Source organism: Zingiber officinale, chromosome 2A, assembly GCF_018446385.1.
Source record: "Zingiber officinale cultivar Zhangliang chromosome 2A, Zo_v1.1, whole genome shotgun sequence".
Lineage (NCBI taxonomy): Eukaryota > Viridiplantae > Streptophyta > Magnoliopsida > Zingiberales > Zingiberaceae > Zingiber > Zingiber officinale.
Window position 1 is genome coordinate 19,982,000 of NC_055988.1, and position 22,913 is coordinate 20,004,912.

At 41.4% G+C, this 22,913-nt stretch overlaps 1 protein-coding gene across 1 annotated transcript; it reads right to left on the minus strand.

Annotated features, from left to right (window-relative positions):
- Positions 1-21,026: 21,026 nt before the first annotated feature.
- LOC122044446 (glutaredoxin-C3-like) lies at positions 21,027-21,874 on the minus strand. The gene has a single exon (XM_042604922.1). The coding sequence runs from the start codon at positions 21,788-21,790 to the stop codon at positions 21,401-21,403; it is 390 nt and encodes a 129-aa protein (XP_042460856.1). The 5' UTR covers positions 21,791-21,874; the 3' UTR covers positions 21,027-21,400.
- Positions 21,875-22,913: the final 1,039 nt, after the last annotated feature.

Genomic DNA, 22,913 nt, shown 5'->3' on the forward strand with positions numbered 1-22,913 from the left:
TATTACACTACTGCAATCAAATAGGTCCATGTGCAATAAATCTAAAGTAGTAGATGTACTTACATTGCTTTTACCTTTATGGACAACTTTTGTTTGCTTACCCTTTTGACATGCATCACATAGTTTGGTCTTGTGGAACTTGATGCTTGGTAAGCCTCGCACTAATCCTTGGTTGGCCAACTTCCAGATGTTCTTCATGTTTACATGTGCCAATCTTCTATGCCATAACCAAGACTCTTCTTCTTTCGACATGAAACACTTAATCAAAGCATTAGTAGCACTTTTAAATGATACTTGATAAATATTGTCAACCCTTGTGCCTACTAGTACCGTGTCAAGTGTGTCAATGTGTTTAACCAAACATTGACTTGAATGAAATTCAATTGTGTAACCCGTATCACACAATTGACTGACACTTAGGAGATTAAAAGTCATCCCCTTGACTAGAAGGACATTCTTGATATGAAGACATTCGGATATATGAATGTCTCCAATTCCTACAACCTTAAGGCTACCATTATTACCAAAAGATACATTACCTCTACTTTTGTTTTGAATGGTAGTAAACAGTGATTTGTTCCCAGTCATGTGCTTGGAGCATCCATTATCAACAAACCAAGTTGATAGATGCTCTCCCTCGACCAATGCCTACAATACACGAAAAATAGAGATTTTAGGTACCTAAATCTTGGGACCTAATGCTTCTACAACGAAAGACCTAGGAACCCATGCCTTGGTCATACCTTTCCTAGTTCCATGAACTCTAGAAACATGTGATCTACTATTTTGAGTTCTAGACATTAGAGAAATGAAACTCGACTCCTTGGGTTGATACCCTAACCCGGCTTTGTTGTAAACTGCCCTTTAGGCATTTAGAATCATGTCTAGAGTCTTAGAGCTAGTTGAGAATTTCTCAAGCATTTTCTTGAGTTTCTCAACCTCACCCTTTAAGGCCTTGTTCTCATCCTCAAGGACTTCTAGATGTAGGTCATCGACCTCATCTTCCCTAAGGGTCCTTAAGGTTTTTACTTCTTCTTTCAACAATTTATTTTCTGTTTTTGACTTTTTAAGCAATGTAGATAAGTGAGTGATAGTTTTATAACACTTTTCTATATGAGAAGAGGTTACCTCTTCATCATCCGAAGATGATGAAGCCGTGGTTGAAGCGCTTGAGTCATCACTCTCGGATTCTGACTCTTCCCTTGCCATGAGTGCCAATTGCCGAGTGCTCTTTTCCATCTTCCCTTATTCCTCCGATGAGCTTGATGAGGACTCATCCCAAGTGGCCTTGAGAGCCTTCTTTTTCTTGGCTCTTTCCTCCTTCCTTTTGGCTCGTTCCTCCTTCCTCTTTAGTTTCGGACACTCGCTCCGAATGTGTCCTTTCTTGCTACACTCATAACATGTAACATTAGATTTATCAAAATTTTGATCATTAGTTTTACCTTTTCCTTTGTATCTTCGGCCTCTTCTCATAATCCTCCTTACGAAGTTCGCCATCTCGCTTGATGATGATCCACTTTCATCATCGGATTCGGAAGAAGAGGTGGATGAGGAAATCTCCTTTTCTTTCTTCTTTTCCTTCTTCCTTCTTCCATCCTTGCTCTTTGGTCCTGCAAATAAAGCAATACCCTTCTCTTTTTGACCTTTGTTAGCAAGCTCATGAAGTTCCATCTCACAGAAAAATTCATCTAGTTTAACAATGGAAAGATCCTTGGATACCTTGTAGGCATCTACCATGGATGACCACAAGGCATTCCTAGGAAAAGATTTAAGAGCGTACCTTACTAGGTCACGGTTTTCTACCCGTTCATCCACGGAGTGGAGACCATTGATGATCTCCTTGAATCTCCCATGAAGTTCACTCACCGTTTCATTGTCCTTCATGGTTAGATTTTGGAGCTGATTCAAGAATAGGTCCCTCTTGGCAATCCGAGAATCTCGAGTTCCCTCTTGGAGCTCGATGAGTTTGTTCCATAGGTCTCTTGCACTTGAGAACGGACCTACCTTGACGAGTTGGTCCTTGGCGATTCCACATTGCAAGGTGACCATAGCCTTGGCATCGGCTTGTGCTTTGCGGAGTTGTTCGGTAGACCACTTTGACGACTCGAGTTCCTTACCTTCTTCATCCTTTGGTGGTGTGAAACCTTCCTTGACTGAGAACCACATGGCTATGTCGGTTTTGAGGTAGTACTCCATGCGGCCCTTCCAATATTGAAAATCTGCTCCTTCAAAGTAAGGTGGACGGTTGGTGCTAAATCCCTCCTTCATGGCCATTGTTTTGCTCTTCGGGTTGTTAAGCCGAAATGAAGAGAACCTCGCTCTGATACCACTTGTTGGGACCTTAGATGGCTAGAGGGGGGGTGAATAGCCTCTTTGAAAAACAAGTAGTGGCTCAAGTGAAGATGATCAAAGGAAGCTCACAGCCACAATCAGAGAAGAACAAGCACACTGCTTCAATCTTCCAGAGAGTTTTTTCTCCACAGTGTTTTTCACAGTAAGAGCACAAAAAGCATTGTTACGAGAGCCTCTCCTCTCCACCTTCATATGCCTCTCTGCTCTGTAACGGATCTTTGCCAAACCTACAGCAAATCCCTGTAAATCCCTGCAACCGTCCACGATGTCGCCAATCACGCTTCTTCCTTGTCTGATTGTCTCAGCTCCCACCAATGGCATCCTCGTTTCCACTGGTACCTCTGAGCTTGAACCTATCAGCACAAGTCAAGCTGATTTCGACCAAACGGCTGCCAGCAGATCGCAAACGAGACGTTGCTACCAAAACTGGTTTGTCCGCAGCGAGACACAGCAAAAGCTTTTTCGTCGCCTTCTACTAATGATCCTTAATTTGAATTTACCCAACATCAAGTAATCTGTAACCTGTAACTTCGAGAAAGCTTGCAGCAGATGGTTAGAAACGAAATAGGTAAAAGCAATTACGAATCAGAAACAATAAGAGAAAGCGCATGCAAAACAAGTCATACTGTGGATCGGTCAGCAGACCGATCCACGCTTCTATTTATCGTCACTGATCGGTCTGGTGACCGATCAGGTGCTTGTCTGATCGGTCCCAAGACTGATCCACCCCTTCACGCGAATCGGTCTGCGGACCCGATCGGTGCGTGGACCGATCAGGACTCACTGGATCGGTCCGTAAGACCGATCGGTATCCACTCGATGTGCTCGGTGTTATCGTCGGTCCCGGACCGATCAAGATATACTCGATGTGCTCTTGAGTGTTGTCGTCGGTCCCGATCGATATACACTCGATGTGCTCGGTGTTGTCTCGATTGGTCCCGGACCGATCAGTATACACTCGATGTGCTCGAGTGTTGCCCGATCTGCGCGATCGATCAGCAACCGGATCGATCTACCGATCGGTATGCATGCCCTTTGGATCGGTGCAGACCGATCTGTATGCCCTTTGGATCGATGCGCACCGATCCAAAGCGTGAGTCTCGAGTCAAGCTTCCAAGCTTGCTGCCCTCACCCCTGACGGTCCAGAGAGCGTGCTACCGAACCCTCTCCGACCATACATGCCAAGCTTCCACACTTGGACTTCCCAATTGCCTGGTTTCACTCACCAGGACTTTCCAATTGCCTGGCTTCACTCACCAGGACTTGCCAACGGCCTAGCATCCCAGTTAGGACTTTCCCACTGCCTGGCTTCACTCACCTAACATCCCAGTTAGGACTTTCCCACTGCCTGGCTTCACTCACCAGGACTTTCCCGTGCCAAGCTCCTCGCTTGGACTTTTCCCAATCAGGTCAATCAGGTTAACCAAGTCAACCTTGATTAGTAATTAATCTGAGTTAATTTAATATCTGATTCAAACTTAAATTAGTGTCAACATCAAAACAACATCCAGGTCAGACTGTATCAACAATCTCCCCCTTTTTGTTGTTTGACAACACAATTTAAGTTTAGATCAGAAAAACTCTCATATCCATAATTTCAGGGAAATTAAGATCTCCCCCTAAGATGGATATAACTCAGTTACCTTCTCCTCTTTTTTTTTTTATATTGATTCAAAAAGGTCAAATCGTCTCTAAACTTAATTATTTTCTCCCCCTTTGTCAAACACCGAAAAGGTGTAAAATAATGAATAAGACTGACACGCACCTCCCCCTATTAACCAATAACGCCTCAATCTTAATCCACATACAAAAATACGGTATATGAAAAACAATGGCATATGAAACATCATAAGTGTATCATGAATAGTGAAGCATCATAAATAGCATGAATATAAGAAACACAACTAACATCCAGTTCAGATAAATGTATCAAAGACATAGTATCAACAAAACAATCAAAACATAGAGAATGTCAGCCAACATCCTCATCAAGAGGATCATCCGCAGCATCAGCTGGAAGAGTGGAATCCTGAAGAGGCATGCTGCTGCCTGAAGGTAGCTCGCCCGCGGAGTGCTGAGGAGGTGGATGGCCGGCCATCCATCCTAGAAATGCCTGATGTGTCGCCAACTGCTGTTTCTGTAGAGTATCGAAGCGCTGATCAATCTGGAGGCGCAGGCCATCGAACTCTGCAGCCACCATCTCCTCGTGGCGGTCAAACCGGCTCTCCAGCTCAGCGATCTGCCAGCGCAGATCTGGATCCTCCTCGCCATATGCAGCAGCAGCAGGAGGACGAGCAACCTGTCGTGGAAGTGGTAGCTCACCCAGTGCCCTCCCATCCTTCCACCTAATCGACCCATCCTGACTTAGGATTCCGGACTTGGAAAACGCACGTTTCCCAAGTCGACAATCCTGCCTGACCATCTTCACTATCCTCCCCCTAGAGACGTCAATACCCATGGACTCGAGCCAACCAGTAATTAGATGCCCAAAAGGCATATAGATGTTGTCGCCGCTCGGTTCGCTATGGGATATGATAGACATATAGACACTCGACATAATATCAAAATCTAGACGTCGACGTAACCCATAAAGCATCAGACAGTGATATGGTCGAATTTCTGCCAACGGTTTAGAGGTGATAGGTAGAAGACATTGTGTGACAACTTTGAAAAGGATGTAGTCAGGAGCAGAGAGTCTAAGGGCTGCAAATGTAGGAAAGTCGTCATCTAACTCATCTAAACCATCCAGTCTCGGATGACCAAAGAAGTACTCATAGATTGAGTCAGAAGAGACATTAAGAGGATGAGGTACGGGTTCAGGCAAAACAGGATAGATGGAGAACACCGTCCCCGAACACAAACGACAACCTAAATACGCAAAGAAGGCAATTATGTTGAGATCAACGTTTTGCTTAGCCACTCTTGTTCTATAACTACCATCAGGAGTCTGATGAAGGTTGTTATAGAATTCAGATACTAGATCAAAGTTGATGTCCATTTCTAGAAAAACCAAAGAATCGAGCTTGTAGTAGGCAATGGTTTCTAAAATAGAGGGACAAGATTCCTGCATGAACTTCTTATCAACAGATCGACAAGGGAGTAATTTGAAAGTCCTCTCCTTAAATGATTTTTCAAATTGTTGGTTGGGGAATCTCCCCGAACTAGCCGGTTGAGGTCGGGAGGTAGCAGGAGCTTTGGACTTAGATTTGGAATTCTCGGTTGGTTCCTTAGAGGTACCCTCACCACTAGTGGGTTTCTTCCTCGGTGCCATTTTGACCTTCGGCTTTTAGAAGACGATGGGTCGAGAATACGGGAGGAAGAAAGGGGCGTCGGGGCGTCGGTCGGCTAGGGTTGTGAGAAAGAAGAAGATCGGGAAGAGAGGAAGTCAAGAGGATTTAATGAGGGGGTAGCGCACAGTGTAATCTGATCGGACGGCTGTCCGATCAGGATCGATTTTAACGCACACAAAAAGGGTCTGATCGGTCCCCTTGACCGATCAAGAAACCCTCTGATCGGTGCTCGGATCGATCAGGGGCCTTCCTGCGAACCATAGAGAGCTGATCGGTCCTTGGACCGATCAGAGATCGAACAGAGAGGTTGAAGAGGTTGAGACTCTCCTGATCGGTCCCTGGACCGATCAGATGTGAATTGTCGCGTGAGATCCTCCTGATCGGTCCCTGGACCGATCATTTGTGATTGTCGCGTGCCAGAACCTCCTGATCGGTCCCTGGACCGATCAGTGAGCCAACAGAAAGCACGAAGATATCTGGAGGACCCCTGATCGGACTGTGGACCGATCAGAGAGTCTCCTGATCGGTCGTGAGACCGATCAGTGTCTGATAATTCAGATTTCTGATATCTGAATTCGAGCAACTGATTTCGCAGTCGTTTCTCTCGAGAATTCTGAAAATTCAGAACTTCTCAAATTCAGAACACAGAACTTAAACATCTACGAACAAGAACATTTCCTAATTGCAAGCTCTGAAAGTCCTAACATTCTAGGTTTTTTTTTTATTAAGTTACAAGTTAGTTTCAGACATTTCAGAGTTTCAAAACCTGAAATATCCAACCCTGTCATGTTTAGTTTCAAATTTGTCAAAATATATCCTAAATTACTATTCTTACATTATCAACTCATCTTATCATTAAAGATACCAATCCAAAGTATCAATCAACACATCAATCATGATTAGATAATTTCTAGACAAAAGTCCAACCAAGATTCCTTGGTTGGAATATATGAGTAAGATCTAGGAGTCAAATACACATGAATTATGTAATGACCTTCCCCATACTCAATTTATGTCTCTTCAACCTACTTATTCAAGGGATGCATAATACATTTTGAATAAATTGGTTGTTCCTAGCATCTCACCCCATTTCTAGCAAACAAAAACAATTTGTTAAACCTTATCGTTTGTGTGAGATGTCCCCAAATTGCCCAAATCAGTTTCCCAATTACTCTTGTCATTTTAATAGTCCTTATTGATCATGGTGAAGTTCTAATGACCTAAGGAGCCAAACACATTCCCAACTCCCTCCTTAAATGACTAAATTCATTCTCCGGAAGGGGTTTTGTGAAGATATCGGCTAGGTTTGACTTTGACTCAACATATGTGAGCACAATGTCTCCCCTAGCTACGTGATCTCTTATGAAGTGATGACGCACTTCAATGTGTTTGGTCCTCGAATGATGGACTGGATTTTTAGTTAGGTTGATTGTGCTAATGTTGTCGCATAGCACTTGTACACCCTTATAAGAGTGTCCATAATCCTCTAGGGTGTGTATCATCCACAACAACTGTGATACACTCTCTCCCATGGCAATATATTCAGCCTCGGTCATGGAGAGAGCAACACAATGTTGCTTCCGACTTGACCAACTAACTAAACATGAACCTAAAAATTGGCAACCCCCACTCGTACTTTTCCGATCCAATTTGCACCCAGCATAATCGGAGTCGGTATAACCTATCAAGTCAAATGATTCAGTACGAGGGTACCAAAGACCTACTCTAATTGTGCCTTTAAGGTATCTCAGAATTCTCTTAACTGCAATTAAGTGAGATTCCTTGGCACAGACTTGATACCTAGCGCATGCCCACAGAAAGAGTATGTCCGGTCGACTAGCTGTGAGATATAGAAGACTACCGATCATGCTTCTATATTGCGTTAGATCAACTGATTTTCCACTCTCATCATTGTCAAGGCGAGTGCTCGTCGCCATAGGAGTGGATACTTCCTTAGAATCACTCATTTTGAATTTCTTAAGCATCTCTTGAGTGTATTTTGCTTGATGGACATAAATGTCATCTCTAGTTTGTTTGATTTCTAGTCCAAGGAAGAATGTCAATTCTCCCACAAGACTCATTTCAAACTCACTTTCCATGTGAGTGATAAATTCATTTAAATAGCCCTTGTTATTTGAGCCACAAATTATGTCATCGACATATACTTGGGCTACAAAAATATTTTCACCATCTCGACGAAGAAATAGTGTTGGGTCTATTTGACCCCTTACAAAACCCTTTTCTAATAGATAAGTCGACAACCTTTCGTACCAAGCTCGAGGTGCTTGTTTTAGCCCATAAAGAGCTTTCTTGAGCTTGAACACGTGGTTTGGAGCTTCGGTATTCACAAACTCCGGTGGTTGTTCAACGTAGACTTCTTCTTTAATGAAACCATTTAAGAAGGCCGATTTAACGTCCATTTGATAGAGCTTGAAACCTCTATGTGCAGCAAAGGCTAGCATTGAACGAATGGACTCCAATCGTGCCACAGGAGCATAGGTCTCATCATAATCGAGGCCTTCAACTTGACTATAGCCCTTGGCTACTAGTCTTGCCTTGTTTCTTACTACCTCTCCCTTTTGATTTAACTTATTTTTGAAGACCCATTTAGTTCCAATAATGGTGGTCTTCTTAGGTCTAGGAACCAAGTCCCACACTTGGCTTCTTTCAAATTGACCTAACTCATCTTGCATAGCTATGACCCAATCAGGATCATGCAATGCCTCATCAACTAGTTTAGGTTCGATTTCTGAGATCAAAGCAACCTCATTCGACTCATTTCTGAAGAATGATCTAGTCCTAACCCCTTGTTGGATGTCTCCCACAATCTGGTCTTGTGGATGACTAGAGATTATCCTAGATTGCCTTGGAGTTGGCGGTGCCTCATGAGTGGTCTCACTCGGCACAGGCAAGAGATCAGATTGAGCCCTTTCTTGCCTTTGCTCATCATCTTCAGAGTCAACTTCGACTCTTCCAATGTTTTGATCATTCAAACTTAGATTTCTAAGTTCGAATTGAATTTCTCCTACATCCCTTGATTGATCATTTGATTTAGGGATTTCTTCAAATGCTACGTCTGAGGACTCTTCAATCAATTTAGTCCTCTCATTGTAGACTCGATAGGCTTTGCTGGTAAGAGAGTACCCGACCAGTATCCCTTGATCAGCCTTAGCCGTGAACTTCCCAAGATGGTCCTTGGTGTTTAAGATAAACACTTTACAACCAAACACCCTAAGATGTTTAATTGTAGGCGGTTTCCCAAACCAAAGTTCATGGGGAGTCTTTCCTAAAAACCTATGTATTAAAACACATAGCAAGCAGTATTCACAGCTTCACCCATAAGTAGCTCGGTAGTGAGTACTCATGAAGCATGCTTCGTGCAGCCTCTTGTAGGACTCGGTTCTTTCTCTCCACAACCCCATTTTTTTGTGGGGTCCTTGGAGTAGAGAACTCATGCCTATATCCCTTTTCTTGACAAAACTCTAAAACCTATGATTTTGAAATTTCCCACCATGATCACTTCTAATGGTTTTAATTGTTGTCGATTTTTCATTTTCAGTTCTTCTACAAAAGGAAATAAAATATCTATAGTTTGGTCCTTATGTTTCAAGAAGAAAGTCCATGTGTATCTAGTAAAATCATCAACGATTACCAAACAATATCTACTTCCATTCAATGATATTACACTACTGCAATCAAATAGGTCCATGTGCAATAAATCTAAAGCAGTAGATGTACTTACATTGCTTTTACCTTTATGGACAGCTTTTGTTTGCTTACCCTTTTGACATGCATCACATAGTTTGGTCTTGTGGAACTTGATGCTTGGTAAGCCTCGCACTAATCCTTGGTTGGCCAACTTCCAGATGTTCTTCATGTTTACATGTGCCAATCTTCTATGCCATAACCAAGACTCTTCTTCTTTCGACATGAAACACTTAATCAAAGCATTAGTAGCACTTTTAAATGATACTTGATAAATATTGTCAACCCTTGTGCCTACTAGTACCGTGTCAAGTGTGTCAATGTGTTTAACCAAACATTGACTTGAATGAAATTCAATTGTGTAACCCGTATCACACAATTGACTGACACTTAGGAGATTAAAAGTCATCCCCTTGACTAGAAGGACATTCTTGATATGAAGACATTCGGATATATGAATGTCTCCAATTCCTACAACCTTAAGGCTACCATTATTACCAAAAGATACATTACCTCTACTTTTGTTTTGAATGGTAGTAAACAGTGATTTGTTCCCAGTCATGTGCTTGGAGCATCCATTATCAACAAACCAAGTTGATAGATGCTCTCCCTCGACCAATGCCTACAATACACGAAAAATAGAGATTTTAGGTACCTAAATCTTGGGACCTAATGCTTCTACAACGAAAGACCTAGGAACCCATGCCTTGGTCATACCTTTCCTAGTTCCATGAACTCTAGAAACATGTGATCTACTATTTTGAGTTCTAGACATTAGAGAAATGAAACTCGACTCCTTGGGTTGATACCCTAACCCGGCTTTGTTGTAAACTGCCCTTTAGGCATTTAGAATCATGTCTAGAGTCTTAGAGCTAGTTGAGAATTTCTCAAGCATTTTCTTGAGTTTCTCAACCTCACCCTTTAAGGCCTTGTTCTCATCCTCAAGGACTTCTAGATGTAGGTCATCGACCTCATCTTCCCTAAGGGTCCTTAAGGTTTTTACTTCTTCTTTCAACAATTTATTTTCTGTTTTTGACTTTTTAAGCAATGTAGATAAGTGAGTGATAGTTTTATAACACTTTTCTATATGAGAAGAGGTTACCTCTTCATCATCCGAAGATGATGAAGCCGTGGTTGAAGCGCTTGAGTCATCACTCTCGGATTCTGACTCTTCCCTTGCCATGAGTGCCAATTGCCGAGTGCTCTTTTCCATCTTCCCTTATTCCTCCGATGAGCTTGATGAGGACTCATCCCAAGTGGCCTTGAGAGCCTTCTTTTTCTTGGCTCTTTCCTCCTTCCTTTTGGCTCGTTCCTCCTTCCTCTTTAGTTTCGGACACTCGCTCCGAATGTGTCCTTTCTTGCTACACTCATAACATGTAACATTAGATTTATCAAAATTTTGATCATTAGTTTTACCTTTTCCTTTGTATCTTCGGCCTCTTCTCATAATCCTCCTTACGAAGTTCGCCATCTCGCTTGATGATGATCCACTTTCATCATCGGATTCGGAAGAAGAGGTGGATGAGGAAATCTCCCTTTCTTTCTTCTTTCCTTCTTCCTTCTTCCATCCTTGCTCTTTGGTCCTGCAAATAAAGCAATACCCTTCTCTTTTTGACCTTTGTTAGCAAGCTCATGAAGTTCCATCTCACAGAAAAATTCATCTAGTTTAACAATGGAAAGATCCTTGGATACCTTGTAGGCATCTACCATGGATGACCACAAGGCATTCCTAGGAAAAGATTTAAGAGCGTACCTTACTAGGTCACGGTTTTCTACCCGTTCATCCACGGAGTGGAGACCATTGATGATCTCCTTGAATCTCCCATGAAGTTCACTCACCGTTTCATTGTCCTTCATGGTTAGATTTTGGAGCTGATTCAAGAATAGGTCCCTCTTGGCAATCCGAGAATCTCGAGTTCCCTCTTGGAGCTCGATGAGTTTGTTCCATAGGTCTCTTGCACTTTAGAACGGACCTACCTTGACGAGTTGGTCCTTGGCGATTCCACATTGCAAGGTGACCATAGCCTTGGCATCGGCTTGTGCTTTGCGGAGTTGTTCGGTAGACCACTTTGACGACTCGAGTTCCTTACCTTCTTCATCCTTTGGTGGTGTGAAACCTTCCTTGACTGAGAACCACATGGCTATGTCGGTTTTGAGGTAGTACTCCATGCGGCCCTTCCAATATTGAAAATCTGCTCCTTCGAAGTAAGGTGGACGGTTGGTGCTAAATCCCTCCTTCATGGCCATTGTTTTGCTCTTCGGGTTGTTAAGCCGAAATGAAGAGAACCTCGCTCTGATACCACTTGTTGGTACCTTAGATGGCTAGAGGGGGGGTGAATAGCCTCTTTGAAAAACAAGTAGTGGCTCAAGTGAAGATGATCAAAGGAAGCTCACAGCCACAATCAGAGAAGAACAAGCACACTGCTTCAATCTTCCAGAGAGTTTTTTCTCCACAGTGTTTTTCACAGTAAGAGCACAAAAAGCATTGTTACGAGAGCCTCTCCTCTCCACCTTCATATGCCTCTCTGCTCTGTAACGGATCTCTGCCAAACCTGCAGCAAATCCCTGCAAATCCCTGCAACCGTCCACGACGTCGCCAATCACGCTTCTTCCTTGTCTGATTGTCTCAGCTCCCACCAATGGCATCCTCGTTTCCACTGGTACCTCTGAGCTTGAACCTATCAGCACAAGTCAAGCTGATTTCGACCAAACGGCTGCCAGCAGATCGCAAACGAGACGTTGCTACCAAAACTGGTTTGTCCGCAGCGAGACACAGCAAAAGCTTTTTCGTCGCCTTCTACTAATGATCCTTAATTTGAATTCACCCAACATCAAGTAATCTGTAACCTGTAACTTCGAGAAAGCTTGCAGCAGATGGTTAGAAACGAAATAGGTAAAAGCAATTGCGAATCAGAAACAATAAGAGAAAGCACATGCAAAACAAGCCATACTGTGGATCGGTCAGCAGACCGATCCACGCTTCTATTTATCGTCACTGATCGGTCTGGTGACCGATCAGGTGCTTGTCTGATCGGTCCCAAGACCGATCCACCCCTTCACGCGAATCTGGCAACGAAGCCTGATCGGTCTGTGGACCGATCAGGACTCGACTGGATCGGTCCGTAAGACCGATCAAGTATCCACTCGATGTGCTTCGGTGTTATCGTCGGTCCCGGACGTCAAGATACACTCGATGTGCTGCGAGTGTTGTACGTCGGTCCCAGGCCGATCGATATACACTCGATGTGCTCGAGTGTTGTCGATCGGTCCCGGACCGATCATATACCCACAGTGAGGATCGATCCGCGATCGATCTGCGGATCGATCGAGAAGCTTACTGATCGTGAAAACTGAGTATCACCGGATCGGTCTGCGGACCGATCAAGATGTTCCTGGATCGGTGCAGACCGATCCAAAGCTGTGAGTCTCGAGTCAAGCTTCCAAGCTTGCTGCCCTCACCCCTGACGGTCCAGAGAGCGTGCTACCGAACCCTCTCCGACCATACATGCCAAGCTTCCACACTTGGACTTCCCAATTGCCTGGTTTCACTCACCAGGACTTTCCAATTGCCTGGCTTCACTCACCAGGACTTTCCAACTGCCTAACATCCCAGTTAGGACTTTCCCACTGCCTGGCTTCACTCACCAGGACTTTCCAACTGCCTAACATCCCAGTTAGGACTTTCCCACTGCCTGGCTTCACTCACCAGGACTTTCCCGTGCCAAGCTCCTCGCTTGGACTTTTCCCAATCAGGTCAATCAGGTTAACCAAGTCAACCTTGATTAGTAATTAATCTGAGTTAATTTAATATCTGATTCAAACTTAAATTAGTGTCAACATCAAAACAACATCCAGGTCAGACTGTATCAACAAACCCTTCCTTGACAGAGAACCACATGGAGATGTCGGTCTTGAGATAATATTCCATGCGGCTCTTCCAATATTGAAAGTCCGCTCCGTTAAAGTAGGGTGGACGATTGGTGCTAAACCCTTCCTTCATAGCCATCTTCTTGCTCTTTAGGGTGTTAATCCGGATGAAGAGCACCAAGATCTGATACCACTTGTTAGGACCTTCGGATGGCTAGAGAGGGGGGTGTGAATAGCCTCCTCTAAAACTTAAACAATCTTCTCACAAAAGTCTGTTAGCACAGCGGAAATATGCAAAAGAAAAACTAATACAAGGAAAAGAAACAACCCACAACTAACACAAGTATGTACGAGGTTCAAGGATAACTTGCCCCTACTCCTCGGCGTGTCCGTAAGGTGGACGATCCCTTGATTTTTCGGTAGATCACACCCCGGATAGATTCCTGCTAAGAATTTCTCCTTCTCGGTGGAGTAACCTCTCCACAAAGTCACAGAAAATATTTAAATGAAGCACAAGACTTACAGGGATTAGTGGCTAAAGGGTATGAAAAATAAGCTTACAGCCACGATGAAAGCAGAGCGCAAAACCAGAAGAAGTTCCTTAGCCAAGAGCTCAAAAACACACAGCACTCTAGCTTGATCGACCGAGAGAGATTTTTTTTTCCTTTTCCTTTTTGGTTGTTATCTCGAACATCTCATACTCCTTCTTCTTATGCCTCTGCCTTTTCCATTGCGTTTGCCTGTATCGAATCACTGCAACCTGCACTGAATCGCTGCTGCCAACTCAGGCGTCGCCAATCACTTTTCCTTCTCACCTGGTTCTCTGAACTCACACCAATACCATCCATGGTCTTCACTGGTGTCTCTGAGCTCGAACCAATAGCCAGGAGTCAAGCTGATTGCAACCAGAACACAGCCAGATCGCCAGTAACCGTTGATGCTCCAATTGCACCATTTGCAGCCAAACACAGTAGAAAAACCACTTTGTCTTATTCCTCTGATAGACCTTAATTTGAACTTAAGCACTGGCATGATACCTGCAACCTGCAACGTAAAAAGCTCACACCAGATGGTTAAATCAGACGAATCAGAAGTTGCAGAGAAACAGACAGTGTTGTGGATCGGTCAGCAGACCGATCCATAGCCCTCTGGACCGATCAGGACATATCCTGATCGGTCTGGGAGGCTTCTGATCGGTCTGTGGACCGATCAGCCTATAGGTGGATCGGTCCACAGACCGATCCCCTATTGTCCTCTGAATCCCATCGCTTCCTGATCGGTCTACAGACCGATCAGATAACTTACAGTGAACTACTGTTTGGTTACTGATCGGTCACCAGACCGATCAGATAACCCACAGAAAGCTACTGTTTGGTTACTGATCGGTCACCAGACCGATCAGATAACCACAGTATCACTGGATCGGTCTGTTGACCGATCAGATATCCATAGTATCACTGGATCGGTCAACAGACCGATCCAATGCCTATGTAAGGTAGGTTTGGCGCTTCCCAGCCCTAAACCCTAAAGCCTTTCTGGTCTAGAGAACGAGCTACCGAGCCCTCTCTGACCTAGTCCGGAGAACAAGCTACCGAGCCCTCTCCGACTTCGTCCGGTCCAGAGAACGAGCTACCGAGCCCTCTCTGACCTAATCTGGAGAACGAGCTACCGAGCCCTCTCCGACTTCGTCCGGTCCAGAGAACGAGCTACCGAGCCCTCTCTGACCTAGTCCGGAGAACGAGCTACCGAGCCCTCTCTGACTTCGCGTGCCAAGTTTCCATACTTGGACTTTTCCCTTCCACCTGATCAACATTGATCAGTAATCAATCTGAGTTTAATTAATATCTGATACAAACTTAAATCAGTGTCAACATCAAAACAGCAGCCAGGTCAGACCGTATCAACAAAGATCCCATCTAGGGCGGCAAGAAAGGGGATGAATTGCCTACAACAGAATGTAGCACCTCTTTCGATCTTGGACTTTAGTTAGCATACGCTAATTAAAAATTAATAACATAAAAAAAATGACATTAAGAATTACTTGATTTGCAACCGGGGAGGTTACTAATCTAAGGTAGTTGAACACACACTATCAAGCTCCTTCTTCGACAGAGTTGAAGGTGTAGTAGTTTCTTACAACATTTAAGAACAACCAGAATTAAAATATGAATTCAAAAATGTAAGTACAGTGTGTTGTTTTAAACTTTAAGGATAAAAGTTCTATTTATAGCATATTGGTCGAACTAGCCATTTGTTGATGTGACAACTCCTGGACGCCTAGACCCAGCCTGGGCATTTGGACATGGTCGTCTCAATCCACTCTACAATGACTCTTCATCAACAAAGTTATCAATGTCCGGGCATCTGGACTGATCCGAGCGCCTAGAGTCTTGCTAACATGGACTCTAGATTTGATCCTTGCTGCAACTACTTGATGAGATGCCCAAGCTTGTCCAAGCACTCGAACCTAGACTAAGCTCTTGGAGTCTGGGCGCCTGGGCGCCTGGACTTGGTTTAGGCTCCTAAACAAGTCAACTTCGTGTTGACTTATTCGGTAGCTTCTCCGATCACTTGAATGATTCTCTGATCATCTAGAGTTGAGCTCATCCGAACCCAACTTTGACATTCTCCTCGAGCAATCTTCCTCCCTGACTTCTCGTCCTCAGAAGCGTCACGTGCATTCTTCTTGTCTACCGATGTACTCTTTCATAGCTTTTCGTCCCTCGGATGCACTAACCCCATCAACTTGTTTCTCATATTATCATTTTCGTCTGATGTATCATTCGCTCAATTTTTTATATTCTTAGTCTCTGCACACTTAAATACAAAGCATAAAAAATTACGTCAAAAAATACAAAACCTAACTTAACCTAGTTAATCACATCAAAACTCACCCGGGGTACTTATAATTTTCCCTTTTTTATGTGAAATTCAAATTAAGTTAGGGTTAAACCAAAATAAAATATTTTGAACAAGTAAATGAAATATGCAATTAGTACAAAAAAAAAAATTTCAATAAATAAACCTCCCCTTAATTTAATCCCAATTTCTCACTCTTCACATAAAAACAAAATATGAAAAAATATGAAAAAAATAGTTTAGAAAAATATTGACAATTTTTCAAATGGTACAAAACATATTTTCTAGAGATATGTCATTTTATTGAAATTTATATTCAAAGAAATAATTTTTTATCGATTAATTCTCTATTTTAAGAAAAATAAAAATATATATATACTTTTATTTTTCCAAAAATCTTGAAGACTTATGTCAAAGTCAAAGAGAAATAGCTACATCAGGATAAAAATTTTCACCAACCCAATATTTGTAGTGCGATGTCAATAAATATTTTTAAAATTAATTATTAAAAATAGTTTTCAAGTCCTAAAAATCTTGTTAATTTTTCTCACTATCCAAAGTACAAAGATAAATTTTTGAAAAATCAAGTCTTTCAAAATTAATCTCCAAAAAAAATTAATTTTTATATTATATTTTTGGATAAAAAATTTATAAAATATTATATAATAATCAAAAAATTCTAAAAATTTTTACTCTAACATAAAACATAACTCATTATTATAGAAAAAATAAAATTTGAAAAATAAATTTTATAACAATTTTTAATCATTTAAAGTTCATTTTTCAAAAGAAGAAATTTAAAAATTGTACGGAGGTAAACAAAAATTAAAAAATAGTTCTGTTGGTCGATTAAATCATCATGTAACACAGTAAAAATTTCAACTTAAAATATGAACAATAACTGAATGAAACAATTAAATTCTTAAACAATGTTAAAATTACACTAAATTTACGTGCTTAAAAAATTAATAGAATTAGATTAAGCCTGATTTGGAAACTCAAAATAAGTTTATGTTTATTAGATTTACAAAAGAATTTTTTGGAATAAATTTTCTATCTATTTTTATAATTTGATCCTTATGGTTCCTAATATACCAGTTAAATCATTTATTTGAAATTTGGAATAGTAGAATTTAAACCTGCATACTTTTTAAAAATTTGTATTTATCCTTTCAATTTTATATTTTTATTTTAAATGTTATTGAATTCTTCTAGTGGACATGCTTTCGTTAAATTTATCTTTAACTCCTTGGTTTCTATTTTTAAATTCATATATTTATTTTGCAGTTTACATAAATTTCTAGATAGTATTTGAATAGCATCTTAAAGCAGGTCGGGAGGTAAGAGTCATACCTCACTTACTGTGTTGGACTCATCATTCGAAGTTCCATCTTCATCGATACTCTTAATGTTCATCTCGGATGAAGTCTCATCGTCTTCTTCATCTTGGTGACTTGCCATTAGCACAAGTCCGGTGTATTGCTCCGTCTCAGATTAGGATGAAGTCTAGTCCCAAGTCGCCTTTAGATTTTTTTGTGTTTCATCCGTCTTCGCCCTTTGTCTTTGTGACTTTGTCTTTTTCCTTGGTTTTTAGTTTCAGGCAAGTTGTCTTTAACGTGTCCTTCTTTTTAATAGTTATAGCACCAAATCTTTTGTTTACTTTGTAAAAGCTTCTTAGCCTGCTACTTGTTAAACTTATTAGACTTAAAGAAATTACTAAACTTCCTTACCATAAAGGTTGTTTCATTTTCGTTGAGTGATGTGTCGAAATCCAGTTTGTCTTTCTGGTTAGCTTTCAGTGCTACATTTTGGCTTAGCTCCTTTTCCCTTTTTAGACATGCGTATCTCGATTCATGTAATTTGAAAGTGGAAAATACATTTTCTAATATACTTACCTTGAGGTCTTTGGAGATGTAGAAATAGTCTACTATAGATGTCCACTCTGGTGTTCTCGGAAAAGTATTTAAAGCATACCTTAGTGAATCTCGGTTTGTTACCATTTCTCTAAGATTCATGAGTCTAGTGATCAGCTCCTTAATTTTTGTGTGTAGATGAGTGACTGTTTCAGTTGACAGTTAGTCCTTCTGAAGCGTTCAGACTCTGATACCAATTGAAGATCCCATGTAAATAAGCAGAGGGTGAATTGCTTGCAACAAAAGATAACACCTTTCTTAATCTTTGGACTTTAGTTAGCATATGCTAATTAAAAATTAATAGCCTAAAAAGAAAAAGGGACACTAAGAATACTTAGTTTACAATCAGGAAGGTTGCTAATTTAAGGCAGTTGAATGCCCACTATCAAGCTCTTTCTTTGACAGAGCCGGAGATGAAGCAACCCCTTACAATGTTTAAGAACAAGCAGAATTAAAACATGAATTCAGAAATGTAAGTATAGTGTGTTGTTTTAAACTTTGAGAACCAGAGCTTTATTTATAGCTCATTGGTCAAACTAGTCATTTGCTGACATGGCAACTCCCGGGCGCCTGGACGTGGTCATCTCGATCCACTCTATAACGGTTTTTTGTCAATGAAGTTATCACTGTCTGGGCGCCTAGACCGATCCGAGCTCTTGGAGTCTTGCTGATGCAGAGTACTCTAAATCTGATCCTGGTTGCAACGGCTCGACGAGGTGCACAAGCTTGTTCGAGCACCTGGACCTTGTACGGGCACTGGATAAGTCAGTTTCGTGTTGATTTGTCTAACAGCTTCTCCGATCGCTTAGGTTATTCTCCGGACATCCAGAGTTGAACTCACCTGAACCCAACTCTAGCATTCTCCTCGAGTAGCCTTCCTCTCTAACTTCTTGTCCCTCGGAAGTGTCATGTACGTCTTTCTCATTCGCTTATGTACTCTTCCACAGATTCTCGGATGCACCAAGCTTGTCGACTCGCTTCCCCTATCATCCTTCTTATCTATTGTGTCTTCCACTCGACTTCTTGTGTTTCTAAGTCCCTACACACTTAGACACAAGACGTCAATTAATATAAAGTCTAACTTAACCCAGTTGATCACATCAAAACTCACCCGGGGTACTTACACAAAGTACCGGTCAAAGCTATGAGACTGAGCTCCCCACTTCTTATATCTTAGTCTCTCATCATATGGTCGGTCGATTGCAAGGTCGGTCAGACTGCCTATAAGAGACAACATTGTTAGAAAATCGTAACAGTTTGTTAGATAATAACAACTATACGTCAAAGAATATTCTACTATTATAACATATATCTACAATGAAACCTTCCTCTTAGAGTGGTCATACCCCTTCCATTACTTGATGTTACCTGACATATTTTGACTCAAACATTCTAAGCCGCTTCATTATTGTGGAGGATATGAAAGACAGTTCATATACAGGTAATGTAACCTTCCTTGAAGGGTAACTGTATATCTTTCATTATTCGACATATTCTGACACCAAACATTCTCTAACGCCTTATTATTATAGAGGTTCTCAGGGTCATTATACAAAGGGGATTCTATTCGTTGACCAGGTAATTTTTACAATACATGGACACACACATATATGCTATTATTCATCTTTTTCTCCATTTTTAGCCATTATTCTGACTTGAGCGTCGAAGTATCTGTGTTAAGGATCCCCTTTTTGATTCTTGCTCTAACACCATAGTTTCTCTATCTGTGGCATGCACAAGTTCGTCCTCATCATCCAAGTCTTCTTCTTCTCGTAGTTAACACTGAAGCCGCGCGCCTGCCAGTGCACCATCTTATTTGTTTTCAGACAGGATTAGTGGGGTAAATAATTGGTAAGTTTATAGCTGACCGTCAAATTAGTTAGGAGATGGAAATGATTGTTTTTGAAGAACATGTATCCACCAAAAATTAATCTCTTCTTTATATAATAAATTTATTATCCCCTAACCAACTTACATATATGGAGACATCTAATTCTTCATCCAATCTCATACATGCCGTTTGGTCTTCCTGTAAATATTGTTTTGTCTCTAGTTGTCGACTAACTTCTCCTTCTTTTTCAATTTACGTTATTATTCCTTTATAGATATTTGATTTTTCATTTCTTCTTCTTAGACAAAACTTATAAAAATTTCAAAATAAATTACAGTTTTAAACCTTATAATTTATAGGGTTGTAAATGATCTAAGTCGAGCCAACCTTAATTAATTATCTTCGTGATTTCTGTTATTTTCTAATTGAGCTTGTTATGAGGCCAGTCAAGGAGGTCAATACAATTGTCAATTTGTAAGTGTGATTTTAAACTATTTGGCAATTACAATTATTAACAATGATATTTACGTTCTCGTCAACCTTAAATAAAGTCGCTTTTCTTTTATAGCCTTCAAGTCTCTTCCTAAATTTATCGACTAATTCTTTACTATTCGACTGTTGTCACATAATTAAGTAATTAAATAGTTGACTATATTACATCTCAATAAAGAGGGCCAATTACTTGTCCGAGCTCGCCCAAGTGCCTGAAGATTCTATCACCAGTTATGGTACATAATAGAAGCTACCAAACAACCTGCAGGAAGCGAGGGAATTAATTCTTCGTTGTTGTTGCCAAACTCAATAGTACTGTCAATACGATTCATCACCTTCTTGACAAAAATAGAACACATGCAAATTATTTCCAGCTCATTAAAAAGAGTGAATTTTTTAACAGATGCTTATTTCATAAAAATAAAAAAAATGGTGGAGCACCGACAAAGAAGTCACTTCGTACGGAGGGTAAGCAGTTGGAAGGCGTTAATTTGTCCTCCACTCGCACCGCAATGTCCCGCATGCATTCCTTGAGCATGCACATTCTTATTGCTAATCTTCAACACTGTCTTCTCTTTTTCCCTTTTTCCTTTTATTACTTCTGTTTTTTTTTTTGGAATTTGTTTTTGAAATCTAATAAATTATTAATCGAGTTCTTCTGATTTGGAGTATTTAACCTGGGAGATATCAAAAGAAGAACAAAGTAGCACTGCATTTTGTTTTGTTTTTTTTTTAAGACATTTCTATACATAAAGATCATCATCATCAAACCAAGTTACACTCCAAAACCCAAAGGCAAAAAAAATCAAAAAGGGAAGACAATAAGAAAAAAAAGGCATACAAATGCACCCCATCAAGCGCATGCACATCTCTGTGATCGTGCATGAGGTGATGATGTGACCAAAATGGAGGACCTAAAAAACCAACCTCCCTGATCTCCCTCACTCTCTTCTCTTAATTTTGTTAATGAACATGAATTGAAAAGGAGACAAACTCGATCGCAAGGATTTATAAGAAGAAGATTTTAGTTTTTTTTTGTTAGGAGAATAAGAAGCAGTTGTGGTATGATGCTGCCCTCCGGTCTGTTTGAATCAGAGCCAGAGAGCGCCGGCTTCCTTGAGGAGGGGGACGAGGGTGCCGTTGATGTGAGCTGCCATTACCCTGTCCATGGCACCCACGAGCTTTCCGCCTATGAAGACGACAGGGACGGCCGGGGCGGAGCCGGCGCCGAGCAGCCGCGAGAGCGCGCGCTCCATCTCCTTACCGCGCGGGTCCTCGTCCAGCTCCACCACCGTGGGGCTGACGCCCATGCCGCAGAAGAGCCGTTTCACGGCGTGGCACATGCAGCAGCTGCTCACGCTGAAGATTACCACCGCGCTCTCCGACGCCAGCCTCTCCACCCGCTCCAGTGCGTCCATCGTCGCTCCCCTCCCCGCCGTCACGTAGCCCCACGCCTCCGCCGCCGCAGCCTGATACTGCATTTTCTGTCGATCTCACGCAGAAACCCCCGCTCGGTGCAACAGTTGTCGATGGAGAGGAGTTGTTTGCTTTGCTCTGCTCTGCTTTGCAGTGAATGTGGGAAGTGGAGTGAGTATTTATAGGAGGAAAGCAGGGCCGATTTGTTAATAAAAAAAAGACAGTTTCAGAGGTCCCATGACCCTGAAACAGTTTCAGGAGTAAACGGGAAGTTCGCCAAAGGAATTAAACCTGTGCTGTGCATCTCAAACTGTGTCAACTTGCACTATTTCATTTCTTTCCTGCCGATCCCACTGTTCCTCTCACTAGCTTATTAATAAAATAAATCTTTACGTGATAAGCAGAAGGAGCAGAGCATGCTTGTGTTGTGGTTTTTAGTTAATTGTTATCATCTTTTTCAAGTAAAAGAGGCAGAAGAAAAGAAAAAGAAGAAGAGGAAAGGAGTGGGTGCAGGGCTGCAGGCTTTATCAGGAGGATACAGGGATGTCGGGTAAATGCGGCTGTCACCGTCCTTGTTGTCGGGTTGAGAAGTGATCGCCGGTGGGGCGACCTCCGCCGCGGCGGGCCACTTCGACTCGACACCAAAACGGGGGCCGAGAGAAGCAGAACCAGGCGTTTTCTCTTCTGATGAACAGCCTTTCTCTCTCTTTCCCTTGCCTTCCTGAACAAAATCTGAAATTTTCTTCTCGGCCAATTTATCAAACATGCATTAGCTTTTTGAAAGTTTTACAAAAACCATCCATATTACATTTCTAATTTAACAAATATTTATATAGACCTTACCTAAGACTTAAAAAAATTATAATATAAGGAACTCAGTTTAAAAAAATCTTAACAGAAAGAGAAAAATTTATAATAGAAAAATTAAATATCATTGACGATGTTTGAAAATAAAGAAGATAAGTTGATTGAGAAGATGATTTTGATGTTGATTATTTAAAGACTCTGATTTAATAAAAGTGGTTTTAAATGGTCTTGCGTGTTATAAGGGGCATCAATGATTAGATCAGGAAAGGGATCTCTGACATAAATCCTCCAGTACTCAAGTCAATGATCGAGTCGAGACGATGAACAGTAGCTATGATTGTATAAAATTAGAAAACATCGTGTATTTTTAATTTGCCTGTA